Source organism: Balaenoptera acutorostrata, chromosome 3, assembly GCF_949987535.1.
Source record: "Balaenoptera acutorostrata chromosome 3, mBalAcu1.1, whole genome shotgun sequence".
NCBI lineage: Eukaryota > Metazoa > Chordata > Mammalia > Artiodactyla > Balaenopteridae > Balaenoptera > Balaenoptera acutorostrata.
In genome coordinates this window covers 116,572,168-116,590,207 of record NC_080066.1, presented here as the reverse complement: position 1 = coordinate 116,590,207, position 18,040 = coordinate 116,572,168, and the positions used below count along the sequence as shown (strand labels likewise).

The window sequence follows — 18,040 nt, the reverse complement described above, 5'->3', positions numbered from 1 at the left end:
TGTGTTGCTGGAAAGAGACTGTTTAGCATTGTTTACTTGTATAATTTCCTTTTGTAATTTTTACCTCAGGATAAAAGAAAAAAAGACACACTAGCTTATAGAAGTATATTTAAGGTTATATAGCACTGATATAGCAGATTGAATGATGTGTGACCACAAATTCCTGTCTCATTTTAGTAAGTAATGAAACATACTTCATTTTGATACTTGGTTTCTATGTAAAATATATCTGACTCGAAAACTTGTTTGTGAAGGTAGGACTCCTCAGAATTGGTTTCCATGTTGTTATGCTATATATTAACTGTTAAGAATTGAAAGCATATGTAATAATGATAAAAGCAAAAACAGATGTTAATTAAGAGGAAGAATTAGGGATGCAGGCATCTGATGGCATAAGTGTAGGTGATGTCATGGCACTAGGCACAGCTGAGGAGAGGAAGAATGTGTGCTTGACTCATTCTGCCTGACTCTTTGTAGGGCTCTTATCCTCTTTCTTCTAAAGTTCCTTAAAACAAGATGTTTATTTCCTGTTCTCCACAGTATACTGCATGGCTGAAAGGTAGAGATATATATGCCGGCAATGTGAAAATATGGTTATTTTATTTAATTAGATGTGCTTTTATCATTATTTATATATGCTTTCAGTCTCTTTGTGGGAAGGGAGAGAGAATAATTTTCTCATGATTTGGAACAGTTATTCAAGGAGGGGAAGTTCTCTGTAATTGCATAGGGCATAGAAATCCAGTAAGTCATTGATGTGAAAGTATTTTTCCACCCAAATGAAATTGGGAATGAGTTGATATCACTTTGAAGTGATGGAAGAATATATGGAGTTTTTTTTCCTTGCCAATCCAGTATGGTTCAGTTTTTAAACTTCCCTTATGGTTTGACTAGGGTCTTCCTCAGGAAATGGGAAAGTTGGAACAGCTCCGACAAAGTACTATGATGATATATATTTTGATTCTGATTCTGAGGATGAAGACAAAGCAGGTAAGTAACATGTTTACCAGGTTTAGCAGTTATAGTTTATGAAGGAAGGTTTACCTAGCAATTATTTGATATTAGGTTTTCCCTTTGAGTTTCATCTTTTAAGAAATTGCAGGCAGTTGATGTGAAAACAAAAGCAGGATTGCGCATAAGAACAGATGGGGACGCACCTGAGGACAGGGACTGAGGGTGGTGCTGCAGAGGCACGTCTGGGGAGAGGAAGAGTGTGTCCTGACTCAGTACCTCTTTCCTCAGGGCTCTTGGCCCCCTCTTCCTTCAGGTTCTTTAGCACAGCAACATTTGCTTTCACAACTGCAGATAGTTTCTAGATTTTACTCTCTTGCAGAATTTTCCCTAACTTGCTGCTTTTTTTAAATCAACCTCTCTGTTCTTTGGAATTGATTTTGTATAAATTTGAGCAAAGTTGAACACAATGACAAGAGCTAAAACTAACTTAATTATATCAGTAATTATGATGGAATACACAAATAACAAATTTATATGGTAAACAATTTTATATTTTTATATGTTGTTACATTAACATTGACCTGCCCAAGTAGGTCTAGTGTATGTGGTTGACCATAGTTTTTTTTTTCATTCATTTTTGTTCTGATTTCAATAGCATTTTATGTATGAGAACTTATGGAGAATTTAAGACATAAAAATAGTTTCTAGGGACTCCCCTGGTGGTCCAGTGGTTGGGACTCTGCACTTCCACTGCCAGGGCCCAGGTTCGATCCCTGGCCAGGGAACTAAGATCCCACAGGCCGTGCAGCATGGCCGAAAAAAAAAGTTTCTATTCTTGACTTACTTTGAGTGGCCTTTTTGAGACTGACGTCTCATTATTTGAACTCAGTTCTGAACTTTATTTGGAGGAATAGTTTAAAATATTTTTTTAGGAAAATATAACGAAAAAATATGTACCGTAGGAAACAGGTTTCTTCATTTTGTATAAAAGAGGTGTGGATTTTAGACGTGATACTTAGCCATATCATTAACATTTTCAAAACTAGCACAGGTGACCAAGAAAAAGAAGAAGAAACAACACAGAATTCCGACAAATGATGAATTACTATATGATCCTGAAAAAGATGACAGAGATCAGGCCTGGGTTGATGCACAAAGAAGAGGGTAAGAACTTAAATTTAAAATTAGAATCTTTAGGAAAAATGATTAAAAGATGATTTTCGCTATATTCACATTTTGAGTTTATACAGACATGCATAAACTTTGCGTAAAAATTGCTGAATAGTTTATTTTAAAAATGAAAAGCAAATTTCAGTCAGACCATTGGTTATTTATTTATTTATTTATTTATTTATTTATTTTTGGCTGTGTTGGGTCTTCGTTTTTGTGCGAGGGCTTTCTCTGGTTGTGGCAAGCGGGGGCCACTCTTCATCGCGGTGAGCGGGCCTCTCACTGTCGCAGCCTCTCTTGTTGCGGAGCACAGGCTCCAGATGCGCAGGCTCAGTAATTGTGGCTCACGGGCCCAGCTGCTCCGCGGCATGTGGGATCTTCCCAGACCAGGGCTCGAACCCGTGTCCCCTGCATTGGCAGGCAGATTCTCAACCACTGCGCCACCAGGGAAGCCCGGTTTTTAATTTATTTTTAAAAATATTTATTTACTTATTTATAATTGAAGTATAGGTGATTTACAGTGTTGTGCTAATTTCTGCTGTACAGCATAGTGACTCAGTTATACACATACATACATTCTTTAGGGCATTGGATTTTTAAAAACTGTTGTTGAATTCAGACTGCTATAGCTAGTCAGTCTCTCCCTTTAAGAAACAAAACTGATTTTTTTCAAATAAACAATTTAAAATTACTTGGAGATTAAGAGTTTATGTGGGGAATTCCCTGGCGGTCCAGTGGTTAGGACTCCGTGCTTCCATTTCAGGGGTCACGGGTTCAATTCCTGGTTGGGGAACTAAGATCCTGCATGCCATGGTACTGCCAAAAAAAAAAAAAAGTTTATGTGGATAAACAGTGGATGTTATGTTTTCTACTTGAATGCTTGAATTGTTGTTTTTAACTATTTACAAATTTGATATTTTTTTAATTTTTAAATTTTTTTATAGATCTGTATTAGACTATAATTGCTTTACAATGTTGTGTTAGTTTCTGCTGTATAACAAAGTGAATCAGCTATATGTATACACATATCCCCATATCCCTTCCCTCTTGCATCTCCCTCCCACCCTCCCTATCCCACCCCTCTAGGTGGACGCAAAGCACCGAGCTGATCTCCCTGTGCTATGCAGCAGCTTCCCACTAGCTATTTTACATTTGGTAGTGTATATATGTCAATGCTACTCTCACTTTGCCCCAGCTTCCTCCCGCCATGTCCTCAAGTTCATTCTCTATGTCTACGTCTTTTTTTTTTTTTTAAAGATTTATTTTTTTATTGATTAATTGATTGATTGATTGATTGCTATGTTGGGTCTTCGTTTCTGTGCTAGGGCTTTCTCTAGTTGTGGCAAGCGGGGGCCACTCTTCATCACGGTGCGCGGGCCTCTCACTGTCACGGCCTCTCTTGTTGCGGAGCACAGGCTCCAGACGCGCAGGCTCAGTAATTGTGGCTCACGGGCCCAGCCGCTCTGCGGCATGTGGGATCTTCCCAGACCAGGGCTCGAACCCGTGTCCCCTGCATTAGCAGGCAGATTCTCAACCACTGCGCCACCAGGGAAGCCCTATGTCTACGTCTTTATTCCTGCCCTGCCCCTAGGTTCATCAGTACCTTTTTTAAAATAATTAATTAATTAATTAATTAATTTATGGCTGCGTTGGGTCTTTGTTGCTGCGCGCAGGCTTCCTCTAGTTGCGGTGAGCAGGGGCTACTCTTCGTTGTGGTGCGCAGGCTTCTCATTGCGGTGGCTACCCTTGTTGCGGAGCATGGACTCTAGGCGCGCAGGCTTCAGTAGTTGTGGCACGTGGGCTCAGTAGTTGTGGCTTGCGGGCTCTAGAGCACAGGCTCAGTAGTTGTGGTGGATGGGCTTAGCTGCTCTGCAGCATGTGGGATCTTCCCGGACCAGGGCTCGAACCTGTGTCCTGTGCATTGGCAGGCGGATTCTTAACCACTGTGCCACCAGGGAAGTCCCCATTTTTTTTTTTTTTTTTTGATTCCATATACATGCGTTAGCATACGGTATACAAATTTGATTTTTTAAAGTTGAGGTAAAATTCACATGACATAATGTTAACCATTTTAAGGCAAACAATTTAGTGGTATTTAGTATATTCACAATGTTGTGCAACCACTACCTATGTTTATTTCAAACCATTTTCATCATCCTAAGAGGAAACTCCATACTCATTTTCAAATTTGATTTGATAAAGGCTGATTTATCATAAAAGTGAAAGCTGGGCAACTTACCACTATTTTTCCCTAACCTAGCTGTGCTTCAGAATCACCTGGTGAGAATGAAATGCAAACCCTTGAGTCCTACTCTAGGAGGTTTTGATTCCGCTAGGGTGGGGCCCAGGAATCTGTACTTGTCAAGCCCAGAGGGCTTGTGTTGTTATGTGGGTCTTTGTGCACCACCCTTTAGCTTCCACCCTCCCACTTTGTCCTTTTTTCCTCTCCTAGTTTCACCCATGCACCACTTCCTCCAACTGCCCCTTGCATTTATGTGATGAATATTTTTCACACTCACAGTGTGAAATGAACGTTTTAAGTGCTATGAGTGCTATTGAAATAAAGCTTACGGTCTAGCTCCATATTCTGGTAACAGAATTTGTCATGGAAGTAAGATGGAGTGTATTTTCATTCTTATATAATCTTGAGAAGAAATAACATCTTATTGACTTATTCACATTCCTGTGTCAAGCAGTAGTTGCCTTTTAAGACCACAGAAACCAGCTTCAAATAGTGAATTCACTACATTTTAAGCACCACAAGGACAGTGATCATACCTGTCTTGTTCAGTGCTGTATGCCAAGCACCTTGCACACTGCTGTATGGGCACTTAGCACCTATTGAATGAATGATTAAGTTATTTTCTTGGGGTTTGGGTTTTGAAATTTGCTAAGCATTGGAGGTATTTAACAACAATTATGAAATATATACCACGTGTTCTCAGTATTTTTCCCCACAAATATTTAAAGAGTTCAGGAAGTAATGCCAAATGATTTGCATTTTGCTTTGCAATTTTTAGGTGTTTTCCATAAGCCCCCTTTTTTTTTTTTAATTTTTTATTTATTATTTATTTTTGGCTGTGTTGGGTCTTCGTTTCTGTGCGAGGGCTTTCTCCAGTTGCGGCGAGCGGGGGCCTCTCACTATCGCGGCCTCTCCCGTTGCAGAGCACAGGCTCCAGATGCGCAGGCTCAGCAGTTGTGGCTCACGGGCCCAGTTGCTCCGCGGCATGTGGAATCTTCCCAGACCAGGGCTCGAACCTGTGTCCCCTGCATTGGCAGGCAGATTCTCAACCACTGCGCCACCAGGGAAGCCCCATAAGCCCCTTTTAAGAATATATACTTTTATACTTTAGTGTCTTCATAAACAGATTCATGCTTTATTTTTTCAATCGGCAAATATCTGTTGAGAATTTACTGTATGCCAGACACTGTTTTAGACTCTTGAAATACAACAGGGAACAAAACAGACCAAAATCCTTAGGCACTTAGAGCTTACAAACCTTGCTTTTTTTTTTTGTAATAACTTTTATTGAAATATAGTTGATTTACAATGTTGTGGGTTTCTTTTGTTTTTTTGGCTGCATTGCGTCTTTCTGGTGTGCAGGGGCTTCTCATTGTGGTGGCTTCTTTTGTTGCGGAGCACGGGCTCTAGGCACCGGCTTCAGTAGTTGTGGCATGCGGGCTCAGTAGTTATGGCTCGCGGGCTGTAGAGCACAGGCTCAGTAGTTGTGGCTCATGGGCTTAGTTGTTCCGCGGCATGTGGGATCTTGCCCGGCCAGGGCTCGAACACGTGTCCCCTGCTTTGGCAGGCGGATTCTTAACCACTGCACCACCAGGGGAGTCCACAACCCTTGCTTTTTAAATGTAGCTTTATTGTGGGTTTTTTTTTTTTTTTAATTAGTAGACTGTTTTTTAGAATAGTTTTTTTTTTTTGAGAAAAGCCAACATAAGGCACTTTCATTGCAGTAATAAAACTTGAAACTCATATGTAGTGCTGGGGGTAGCGGTAGGGGTGCGGGAGTAGGCAGCAATTTCTCTCACCAAATCACTACACAGGACAGCAAAGGGGTGAGAGGGGGGAAGGAGAAGCCAGCAAACTCTGAGATCAGCAGGGGGAGCTGAGCATCAAAAAACAGGAGATGCTGAAGCTGTGATGACCAGCATCATTTTCTTAAGACAACACTCAGGGATTTGTCATGATGGCTGGGCTTTCATGGGTGTTAAGTGTCTACAAACAGCACCTTCAATTTAACTTTTGATTGAAATTCTTAAAATTTAGGAAGTGGATCTTGGATAGCTATGAGATTACAAAGGTCCTAAATATCCATTAGAAAAGCCAGAGGATGGAAAAAAAAAAAATCCAGGCCATGAAGAAGGCTTCAGAGGTCCCTGCTGGCCCAGGGATAGACACCTGTAGTGTCCAACATCTTAGTGAAAACGATCTGCTATCAAAACGCAGAGGGTTAAGGGGAGAGTGGGGTTGGGACAGTGGAGGCAAAGGCTCTCCCCTTCCCACTTTAGTTTCGGGTAGGGCTTTTAATTCAGCCCGAGGACGTCGCTTAAATTGGAGAATAATTTGGCCCTCAAAAGCACCTCAAATCTGCTATGGCTTTGCAGTGCAACAGCAAGAATGTTTAATATATAATAGATAAAACTTTCATCCAAAAAAAAATAAAATAAAATATAGATTCTTGCCCCCCCACCCCCAACAATTCCTATTCTAAAATTAACCCATTACTTGTGCTGTTAATACTTGAATAATACGTAACTGGAAACCTAGATCCAAAGGACTGAAACTCAGTGTTCACCCCCAAATGAAAACAAACTAAAATGGGTAACTTGAGGTTTATGGCATATAGTTCAGGTCAACACACATACAAGGAGAAAGGGGAAGAGCAAAGCTGGTGACAACACATTCGGTCAGGGAAGACATACAGAGTGTAGCGGAACATCAGGAAGAGCTCCGCACGGACTCGCTGTGCGCACCTGGAGGCTCCAGCTCCTTCCATGGCGCATCCAAGAACGGGGAGCTCAGGGAGGAGGCCGTTCCTGTCATTCCAGTTTTAGAAGCTCCATGTCAAAGATGAGAGTGGCGTTAGGTGGGATGATGCCTGGGTGCCCAGTGGCACCGTAGGCATAGTCTGGGGAGATAGCTTGGCTCTCTGACCCACGCTCATCTGGGCAACCCCTTCTTCCCAGCCTCGGATCACTTCCTGCTTGCCCAGCACACACTTAAAGGGCTTGTTTCTGTCCCAGGAGGAATCCAGTTTCTTTCCATCTTCAGGCATCCCCGTGTAGTGCACCACACAGGTCTGGCCGCGCTTTGGGAAGGTGCTCCCCTCTCCGGGGGAGATGGTCTCTGCCTGCACTCCCATGGCAGTGGCAGTGGCAGTGGATGCCGGGCGGGCAGGCGGCGCTGACCGACAGTGGGTCTGGCGGCGGTTCCGCGGCTGTGCCAGAATAGTTTTAGGTGCACAGAAAAATCGAGCCGATGATGCAGAGAATTGCTATGGTATCCCCACACCCGCTGCAACAACAGCAACGCACGAGTCTCCCCTGTTGTTAACGCCGTGCGCTAATATGGTACATTCGTCACAGTTAATAATCGATGCATTATTGTTAACTAAAGTGCCTACTTGATTCATATTTCCTTAGGTTTTTTTTCTCTTTTTTTAAAAATATCGTATTTTACCTTTGGATAGCAATTGTATTTAAAGCACATTCATCTCTGTCACATTATTGATCCTGCACCATCCCAGTGAAGCCCAGTGGGCTTCAAATGACCCTATTTATTTATTTATCTGTTTATCTATCTATCTATTTGTCTATCTATCCGCCACGTGGCTTGCAGGATCTTAGTTCCCTGACCAGGAATTGAACCCACACTCTCGGCAATGCAAGTGTGGAGTCCTAACCACTGGACCTCCAGGGAATTCCCTCAGATTTCCTTAGTTTTTACCTAATACCCATTTCTGTTTCAGGATCCCATCCGGGATACCATGTTACATTTAGTTGTTATGTCTCCTTAGGCTTTTCTTGGCTGTGACAGTTTCTCAGACTTTCCTTGGTTTTGATGACCTTAACAGTTTTGAGGAGCACTGGTCAGGTATATTGTGGGAGGCTCCTCTATTGGAATTTTTTTTTTTTTTTTCGTTAGCAGCGGAACTCAAGTTTATTAAAACAGCTATGACAAGTATAATAAAATCTACATCTGCCTGTGCTAGGCCAGTGTATTTCTGTACAAACAACAAGATAACGCTAGATAATTACAGTTAATACTTTGAAAGCATAGTATACAAAACAACATATCTTCATCAAAAAAAAAACAACAACCCTTCATAAAAGTGGGGAAAAAAATTCTCCCTGCACCCCCCAAAGGAGGTCTTCACAGGCTGGCCAGCTCCATCCCAACTCTGAGGTATCAAAGGAGTTCCAAGTGCAAACTGAAGGGATGAACAAGCAACTCCCCCACTCCCGCATCCGTTAAACGCACAGTCCAGCTGATCTTGTGGCAGAGTGCCTTTTCGTGGAATGATTCAACAATCATAGATAAAAAAATAAAGAATGCTTCGCGAATTTGCATGCCATCCTTGCACGGGGGCCATGCTAATCTTCTCTTTATCGTTCCAATTTTAGTATATGTGCTGCCGAAGCGAGCACTGGAATTTATCTAATGGTTTTCTCATGATTAGACTGGAATTAGAGGTTTTGGGGAGGAAGACCACAGAGGTAAAGTGCCGCTTTCATCACTTTGTATCAAGGGCACATACCATCAGTGTGATTTACGACTGTTAATGTTGATCTTGTTCACTATAGTGAAGTAGTATTTGTCAGGTTTCTCTACTGTAAAGTTACTCTTTCCACCCCTTTCTGTACCATGCTCTTTGGAAGGATGTCACTATGTTTAGCCTAGACTTAAGGAGTCTGGAGTTATGCTCCTCCTCCTTGAGGGGAGAGTATCTTCATAAATTATTTGTAATTCTTATATATGAGAGATGTGTCTATTCTCCCCCATTTATTTATTTATTAAGTCATTTATGTCAGCATGGACTCATGGTTATTTATTTATATTTTGGTTATAATTCAATACTACTTTATTTTGATGCTCTAATTGTTTTGGCTTCAGTCATTGGGAGCTCTTTCAGTTGGCTCCTGTGCCCCTTTAACATTCCTGTCTCATTGTGGGTTTTTGGTTTTTTCTTTCTGAGCGCTTCCTTACTTTCTGGCCCTACAGGATGTTCCAGGTCCATCTTGTATGCCCCATTCCTGGAATCGACCATTTCTCTAAGGGGTACTGGTTTCTTTTGTTGGGAGAGTGGCATTAGAAAGCAAGATTTGGCTTTAATGTGTTTCCCCTTTTCACCTTCTTTTTCTGTTCTAGCTACCATGGTTTTGGAATACAGCGGCGACGTCAACAACAACAGCCTTTTCCAAATAGTGATGCTGTCTTGAATTGCCCTGCCTGCATGACCACACTATGTCTTGATTGCCAAAGGTAACGGATAAAGGGTAACAACACACACACACACACACACACACACACACACACACACACACACACGAAAAAAACCACTTGGTAGTCCTTGTTTAAATCAGAAATAGACTTTTAAGGTGCTTAGGAATTCTGATAAAGTTCTGTCCTCATATATCCCTGGTGCTGCATGACTAATCTTTATACAAATAATTTTCGTTACACATTGTCTGTTATAAATAGGTTTTCTAATAAAGTACTTGCCAGTGCTGACAAGGGTTCAGTAAAACTGCATATATGTTGTGGAATGACAAAATCTCTCAAATACACTCTTATTTTTTTTTCTGTTGTGATAAAATACATGTAACATAAAATTTACTATTTTAACTGTCTTAAAAATTTTGCTGTAAAAGAGTACTTCATTTGAATATTCAATTTATTGTCAGCTAGACTATTTAAATTTTTTTTAAAATTTAATTAAAAAAATTAATTTAGTTTTTAATTTTTTAAAAAATTGAAAATTAATTTTTATTTTATTTATTTATTTATTTGGTTGTGTGGGGTCTTAGTTGCGGGAGGCAGGCTCCTTAGTTGTGACTCAGGCTCCTTAGTTGCGGCGTGTGAACTCTTAGTTGTGGCATGCATGTGAGACCTAGTTCCCTGAGTAGGGATCGAACCCGGGCCCCCTGAATTGGGAGCATGGAGTCTTAACCACATCACCATCAGGGAAGTTCCTATTTTCAATTTTAAATAAAGCTGTTTTCCCAGCTTTATTGAGATGTAATTGACATACAGCATCGTATAAGCTTAAGGTATACAGTGTAGTGATTAGATATTCAAATATATTGCAGAATGTTTACCACAATAAGGTTAGTTTACCACAATAATGTTAGTTAACACAGCTATCACCTCACATAGTTACCTTTTTTTGTGTGTGTGTGGTGAGAACTTTTAAGATTTACTCTCAGCAGTTTTCAAGTATGCAGTACAGTATTGTTAACTGTAGTCATCATGCTGTACCTTACATCTTCAGAACTTATCCATTATAAGTACCTTTTGACCACCTTCATCCATCTGCCCTTCCCCACCAACCAACAGTTACTTTGTTTCTATGAGTTCAGTTTTTTTTTTAGATTCCACATATAAGTGAGATCATACATATATACATTATTTGTCTTCCTCTGACTTTTTTTTTTTAAAAACGTAGATTTTATTTATTTATTTATTTTTGGCTGTGTTGGGTCTTTGTTGCAGCGTGCGGGCTTTCTCTAGTTGTGGCGAGCGGGGGCTACTCTTCGTTGCCGTGTGCGGGCTTCTCATCGCAGTGGCTTCTCTTGTCGCAGAGCACGGCCTCTAGGCGTACGGGCTTCCATAGTTGTGGCTTGAGGGCTTCAGTAGTTGTGGCTCCCGGGCTCTAGAGCGCAGGCTCAGTAGTTGTGGCGCACGGGCTTAGTTGCTCCGCGGCATGAGGGATCTTCCTGGATCAGGGCTCAAACCCGCATCCCCTGCATTGGCATGCGGATTCTTAACCACTGTGCCACCAGGGAAGTCCTCTGTCTGACTTTTTTTACTTAACATAATGCCTTCCAGGTTCATCCATGTTCTTACAAGTGGCAGGATATTTTTCTTTTTTTATGGCTGAATAATATTCCATTGTATATACATAACCATATTTTCTTTATTCATTCATCTGTTGATGGACATGTAGGTTGTTTCCATGTCTTGGCTATTGTAAGTAAGGCTGCAGTAGGTTTTTGGGAGGAAGACCACAGAAATAAAGTGCCATTTTCATCACATTATGTCATGGGCACAAACTATTAACATGATTTATGCCTATTAATGTTGACCTTGATCAACTGGCTGAGGTGAGAGCCCGGATATCTCTTTGAGATAGTGATTTCATTTCCTTTGTATACATACCCAGAGGTGGGATTGCTGGATCATATGATAGTTCTATTTTTAACTTTTTGAGGCTCCTCCATACTGTTTTCCATAGTGGCTGTATCAATTTACATTCCCACAAGTAGTACACAAGGGTTCACTTTTGTTATTTCTTGTCTCTTTGATAATACCTTTTCTAACAGGTATGAGGTGATACCTTATTGTAGTTCGGATATGTAGTTCCCTGATGATTTGTGATATTGAGTACCTTTTCGTGTGCCTGTTGGCCATTTGTATATCTTTTTTGGGAAAAATGTATATTCAAGTCCTTTTCCCATTTTTTTTAAAAATAAATTTATTTATTTATTTATTTATTTTTGGCTGCGTTGGGTCTTTGTTGCTATGCACGGGCTTTCTCTAGTTGCGGTGAGCGGGGTATACTCTTCGTTGCAGTGCGTGGGCTTCTCATTCTCGTGGCTTCTCTTGTTGCGGAACACAGGCTCTAGGCGTGTGGGCTTCAGTAGCTGTGGCACGTGGGCTCAGTAGTTGTGGCTTGCGGGCTCTAGAGCTCAGGCTCCGTAGTTGTGGAGCACGAGCTTAGTTGCTCCGCGGCATGTGGGATCTTCTCCGGCCAGGGCTCGAACCTGTGTCCCTTGCATTGGCAGGCAGATTCTTAACCACTGCGCCACCAGGGAAGCCCCTTTGCCCATTTTTTAATCAGATTTTGTTTGTTTTTTGCTGTTGAGTTGTATGAGTTCCTTATGTATTTTGGATATTAACCCCTTATCAGATACATGATTTGCAAATATTTTTTACCATTCCATAGGTTGCCTTTTTATTTTGTTGATTGTTTCTTTGCTATGAAGAAGCTTTTTAGTTTGATGTAGTCCCACATGTTTATTTTTGCTTTTGTTTCTTGTGCTTTAGGTGTCAGCTCCAAAACTTCATTGCCAAGACCAATGTCAAGGAGCTTTTTCCCTATGTTTTCTTCTATGAGTTTTATAATTTCAGATCTTACATTTTAGTGTTTAATCTATTTCAAATTAATTTTTGTCAGTGGTGTAAGGTAAGGGTCCAGTTTCAGTTTTTTGCATATGAATATCCAGTTTTCCCAGTACCATTTATTGAAGAGACTGTCTTTTCCCCATTGAATATTCTTGACTTCCTTGTCAAATATTAGTTTATGGTGTATGCATGGGTTTATTTCTGGGCTTTTGACTCTGTTCTGTTGATCAATGAGTCTGTTTTTATGCCAATCCCATACTGTTTTGATTACTATAGCTTTGTAGTATAGTTAGAAATCAGGAAGTGTTATGCCTCCAGCTTTCTTCTTCTTTCTCAAGATTACTTTGGCTATTTGGGGTCTTTTGTGGTTCCATGACAAATTTTAGGATTTTTTTTCTATTTCTATGAAAAATGCCATTGGAATTTTGATAGGGATGACATTGAATCTATAAATGGCTTTGGGTAGCATGGACATTGTAGCAATATTAATTATTCCATTCTATGAAAACAGGATATCTTTATACTTATTTGTGTTTTCTTCAATTTCTTTCATCAGTGTTTCATAGTTTTCAGTGTATAGATCTTTCACCTCCCTGGTTAAATTTATTCCTAAGTATTTTATTATTTTTGATGCTGTTGTGAATGAGATTGTTTTCTTAATTTCTCAGTTTGTTAGTGAAAATGCAACAGATTTTTGTTTATTGCTTTTGTATCCTTAATCTTTACTGAAATTTGTTTATTTAACATTTTTTTCGTGGAGTCTTTAGAGTTTTATGTATATAAGATCATGTCATCTGCAAACAGAGACAATTTTACTTCTTCCTTTTCTATTGGGACACCTTTTCTTTCTTTCTTTCTTCCTTTCTCCCTACCTCCCTTCCTTCCTTCCTTTCTTTCTTTCTTTTTTTTTTTTACCTGATTACTTTGGCTAAGATTTCCAGAAATATGTTGACTAGGAGTGCTGAGAATGGGCACTCTTATCTTGTTCCCTATTTTAACCATTTTAAGTGTACAATTCAGTGACATGAACTACAGTCACAGTTGTACAACCATCATGACTATCCATTTCCAGAACTTTTTCGTCACGCCAGACAGAAACTCTGTACCCATTAGACAATAATTCCCTATTCTCCACCCCTACTCACCCCAGCCTTTGGTAATCTCTCTTCTACTTTCCTTTTTGGATTATTCATTGCTAGTGTATAGAAACACAACACATTTCCATGTGTTCATTTTGTACTCTGCAGATTTGCTGCATTAGTTTATTAACTCTAATAGTTTTTTTGTGTAATCTTCAGAGTTTTCTACATATAATATCATGTCATCTGTGAACAAAGTAAATTTTACTTCTTCCTTTCCAGTTTGGATGCCTTTTCTTTCTTTTTCTTGCATAATTGCTCGGATTAGAACTTCCAGTACTTTGTTCAATAGATGTGGTGAAAGCAGGCGTTTTTGTCTTGTTCCTTGTCTTAGAGGAAAAGTTTTCAGTCTTTCATCATTGAGTATGATGTTAGCTATGATTTATTTATTTATTTATTTATTTATTTATTTATTTATTTGGCTACGTTGGGTCTTCCGTTGCTGTGTGCTGGCTTTCTCTAGTTGCAGTGAGCGGGGGCTACTCTTCATTGTGGTGCGAGGGCTTTTCATTGCAGTGGCTTCTCTTGTTGTGGAGCACAGGCTCTAGGCACGCAGGCTTCAGTAGTTGTGGCACACGGGCTTCAGTAGTTGTGGCTCACAGGCTCAAGAGCACAGGCTCAGTAGTTGTGGCACATGGGCTTAGTTGCTCCGCGGCATGTGGGATCTTCCCGGACCAGGGCTCGAACCCGTGTCCCCTGCATTGGCAGGTGGATTCTTAACCACTGTGCCACCAGGGAAGCCCAGCTATGAATTTTTCATATGTGGTCTTTATTGAGGAGGTTTCCTTCTATTCTTAGCTTATTGGGTGTTTTTATAATGAAAGAGTGTTGAATTTTTCAAATTTTCTTTATGCATCAGTTGAGATGATCATGTGGTTTTTTTCCTTATATTCTATTAATCCAAATATACTTTTGCCGTTTTCCTCTCCTTTTCTTTTCTTTCTTTTCTCTTTTTCTGGTAGCCTTATAAATATCTAACTTAGTCCATGTTCTGAATCAGGTTAACTGAAATTAAATGATGATGTTAGGTGGTGGATTTGTTCTAGTCACTAATGGGTAGCCAGATGTAATTTACTCTTATTAGCTAGCTTGAGGTTTCTGATCATCTGCAGCAATTAATTTGTGTACTCTCCATATGAGCTCTTAAGCTTTTTGTATATAAATTGACACCTAGAATATGAAATAAAGAAAAAGTAAAATATCTTTGTACTTAAGTTGCTTCTCTTTTAAATTAAACCATGTTACCATGTTACAGGGTTCCTATACCCAAAAGAAGTTGCTTTGTGATCTAACAGTAGAAATTGGGCTTGGTAAAAATTGTGTTCCATATTAAGAAAGGATTCCAGTATGGTGGAGTATAAATGAAATTTTTATGACTTCATCTTGAGAAACATCAGCCTGGTAGTGGTGGTGGTGGAAGAGGAGATGATCAGCATTCAGAACTAATGAAGGCATAACTTGACTTCACTGTTTTTAACCAGATAGATATTTCTGTTGCATGAGGTTTAAGGGGGAGAAAAAGGAAAATAACTTACTAAGTCGAGAAAGAAGTAGGAAAATATTAAGTGTATGAGGAGAACAAAGAAAGCATTATCTATTCTTTAGACTGTTGGAATAAAGCCAAGAGTGGACATTATAAATCAGATGCTCTTTAAGCTTTTAAAACTGTAGTTTTTACTAAAATAGTGACCAGAATGGCACTACGTGGTAATGAGAGGAGGGCAGAGTCTCAGGTCACAACAGGAAAAAGACACAGTCAAAGATTTTTTAAACATTACCTCTCAGGTTTCCAATAGCTTTTCTTGTCTAAGTTGGAAGAGCAAATCAAAAAATTTTTTTCTGAGATAAAAGTTACTTTTAGAGCAGTAGAAAAGAGGATATATTCATTAGTATCTGTTACCAAGTCTCCTCCTGTTCTTAAAATAACTCTTAAAAGCTCTTTAATTTCCCATTTTGTTCTCTTGTTTTTACTTTGGTTGGTATTTCAGTAAGTTTTTGGTATTCTCACATTTTTTCTAAATGTGTAACTATTAAAATAGAATGTAAATCCAAATTCTCCATTTCATTTTCCTCTTAGGCATGAATCATACAAAACTCAGTATAGAGCAATGTTTGTAATGAATTGTTCTATCAACAAAGAAGAGATTCTAAGATACAAAACCCCAGAGAACAGGAAGAAAAGGCGAGGCCATAAGAAGATGAGGTCTAACCAAGAAGATGCTGCGGAGCAGGCAGAGACAGATGTGGAAGAAATCTATCACCCAGTCATGTGCACTGAATGTTCCACCGAAGTGGCGGTCTATGACAAGGATGAAGTCTTTCATTTTTTCAACGTTTTAGCAAGCCATTCCTAAATAGCTAAGTTGGCATTTAGTTGCCCAATACCGTATACAAGGCAAATATGGTCAGTTATATTCCTCCTGCCTACTCATCTCCAGTGACATTCTGAGCGGTTATTTGAGGAAGCAGTGTTTCATCTTTATCTTTTTGAAAAAAAATGGTTATCTACCTTCATCCCTCCCCTTCCTTTTAAAAAAAAAATTTTTCCCCAGCTCTGATGGGACTCGTTATTCATTCTCTTTTTGATAGATATTTGGAAACTGGGGCTTTTTATTTATTAAAGCTCTTTAGAATTAAAATGTTCTGGAGTTACAGGTAACTTTTGTTTCAGAGTGTTATTTTTATTTTTTATTTTGGATATACCCTTGGTGTGCTTAATCTAGAAACTGTTTCCTCACTTCTGTCTATATATATATATTTTTTTCTTTTTTTAAATTGGGGTATAGATGCTTTACAACGTTGTGTTAGCTTCTGTTGTACAACTAAGTGAATCAGCTGTATGTATACATATATCCCCTCCCTCTTGGATCTCCCTCCCACCCTTTCTGTCTGTATTGTTTTTGCTAAGAAGTATCTTTATTTCCCTTCTAACCCATAGGATGGAGTGAACAGTATTTAGTAACTGTTAGAATTACATGAAGTTAGTATTGGGGTGCCTTGAGTAATTAACATAGGTCTTTCCTTAAAAGGGTGGTACTTAATCAGTATTCTAAACTTAATGAATTAACACAGTAAAATAGAAATTTGTGGTAAGGAAGAGCAAACTCACCCTCCAGCCTTAGACTTAAAAATTTTGTTGCTGTGGCTTGTGCTACTGTTTATTCCGGAATTTCTCTTGCCAGCAATGAAGGTATGTTTGTTTTTGCTCTTAATAATAGAAAAATCATTAGTGGCAGCTTGGAGGAAATTGCATTGTAGGCATCTGTACATTTTAGCTTTTTAAAAGAATATGATTGGACTGTTTCCAAAAACAACATTAGGAAACTCACGGTCCTCTTGTTATTTTAATAGAGATGTGATAGAGTAGAAAGAAATCAGGAAATAGGTTTTAATTCAGGCTCAGCAACGCTAATCTTTGGCAGGTCTGTTCCTTTGAGCCCCAGTTTTCCACTTATAAAACGAAAAGGTTGGAGGAGAGCAGTGATTCCCCACAGAGGTCAGGGCTCAACAGAGCTTGAGGGGGACTTCTGCATACTCCCTCAGAGAATGATACACCTCCAGAAGGGAAAACATATCCTTTCCACCTCCTTGTATTTTGCACTTTCTAAAAGCTACACATAAGGTGAACTGGAACCAGTGATGGTGTGGTGTTGGTAAGAATTAGATGGAGGTAAAAAAATGATAAAGAATTTGCTTTTAGGAAATTTCCAATGTCTTAATAGCATACTTGATAATTTTTATAATATGCTGATATCTATCCAGTTGGAAGCAATAATACTTTTAAACATTTCAACATATTGCCAGATGATAACGTTACAGAATAACACTATTAGTCTGTTTATTTTAACCTTGTGTTTGCCTTATTGTAACTTTGCAAGATGTCTTTCTGTCTTACTATCATTGCAAACCCTACTTTCTTCCTAGATTGCTCAACCACCCTCATCGTACCCTTATTTCCACTTCAGTAGGAGTATCTCAGTGGTCTTACACATAAAGATCACCTGGAGCAGATATTAAAAAGGCACATTGTTGAGGCCCTACTCAGAATGTGACTAAATAATAAACATGAGGCAGGAAATCACAGTGTCCAAAGATATAGTTTGTAACAGTAACAACATAAAGGGGAAGGACAGAACTGTATAGAATCAGAGTTTTGTATACTACCAAAGCTGAGTTCAAGCTAGTTTCTTAGAAATGTAAGATGACAGTTGTAATCCAAAGGGTAACCATGAAGATGTTGCAACAAGAAAAAAATGAAAAGTGATCCATGAATAGACTATAATACATTTAAGTATTACAAAATATAAAACTATGTACAACTATTCTTTATGATGTCCCTTTAACTTAAAAAAAAAATCCTTGAAATATTACTTAAGGAGATTGGTGGTCAACACTGTTTTGACTTCAAGCAGAGAGGGCT

At 39.3% G+C, this 18,040-nt stretch overlaps 1 protein-coding gene, 1 non-coding gene and 1 pseudogene across 4 annotated transcripts in view; 1 reads left to right on the top strand and 2 right to left on the bottom strand.

Moving 5' to 3' along the window:
• Window positions 1-16,279, top strand: part of EAPP (E2F associated phosphoprotein) — a 57,160-nt gene extending 40,881 nt beyond the window's left edge. For all 3 annotated transcript variants that reach the window (XM_057542005.1, XM_057542006.1, XM_057542007.1), the window contains exons 5-8: window positions 895-990; window positions 2,001-2,118; window positions 9,506-9,619; window positions 15,698-16,279. In XM_057542005.1, coding sequence (XP_057397988.1) covers window positions 895-990; window positions 2,001-2,118; window positions 9,506-9,619; window positions 15,698-15,974 — 605 coding nt within the window. In that variant the 3' untranslated portion in view covers window positions 15,975-16,279. The remainder of the gene's footprint in view (window positions 1-894; window positions 991-2,000; window positions 2,119-9,505; window positions 9,620-15,697) is intronic.
• Window positions 7,177-7,499, bottom strand: LOC102998707 (peptidyl-prolyl cis-trans isomerase FKBP1A-like; annotated as a pseudogene).
• Window positions 8,678-8,784, bottom strand: LOC114237765 (U6 spliceosomal RNA). The gene has a single exon (XR_003623276.1). It is a non-coding gene; the product is annotated as a U6 spliceosomal RNA (small nuclear RNA).
• Window positions 16,280-18,040: the final 1,761 nt, after the last annotated feature.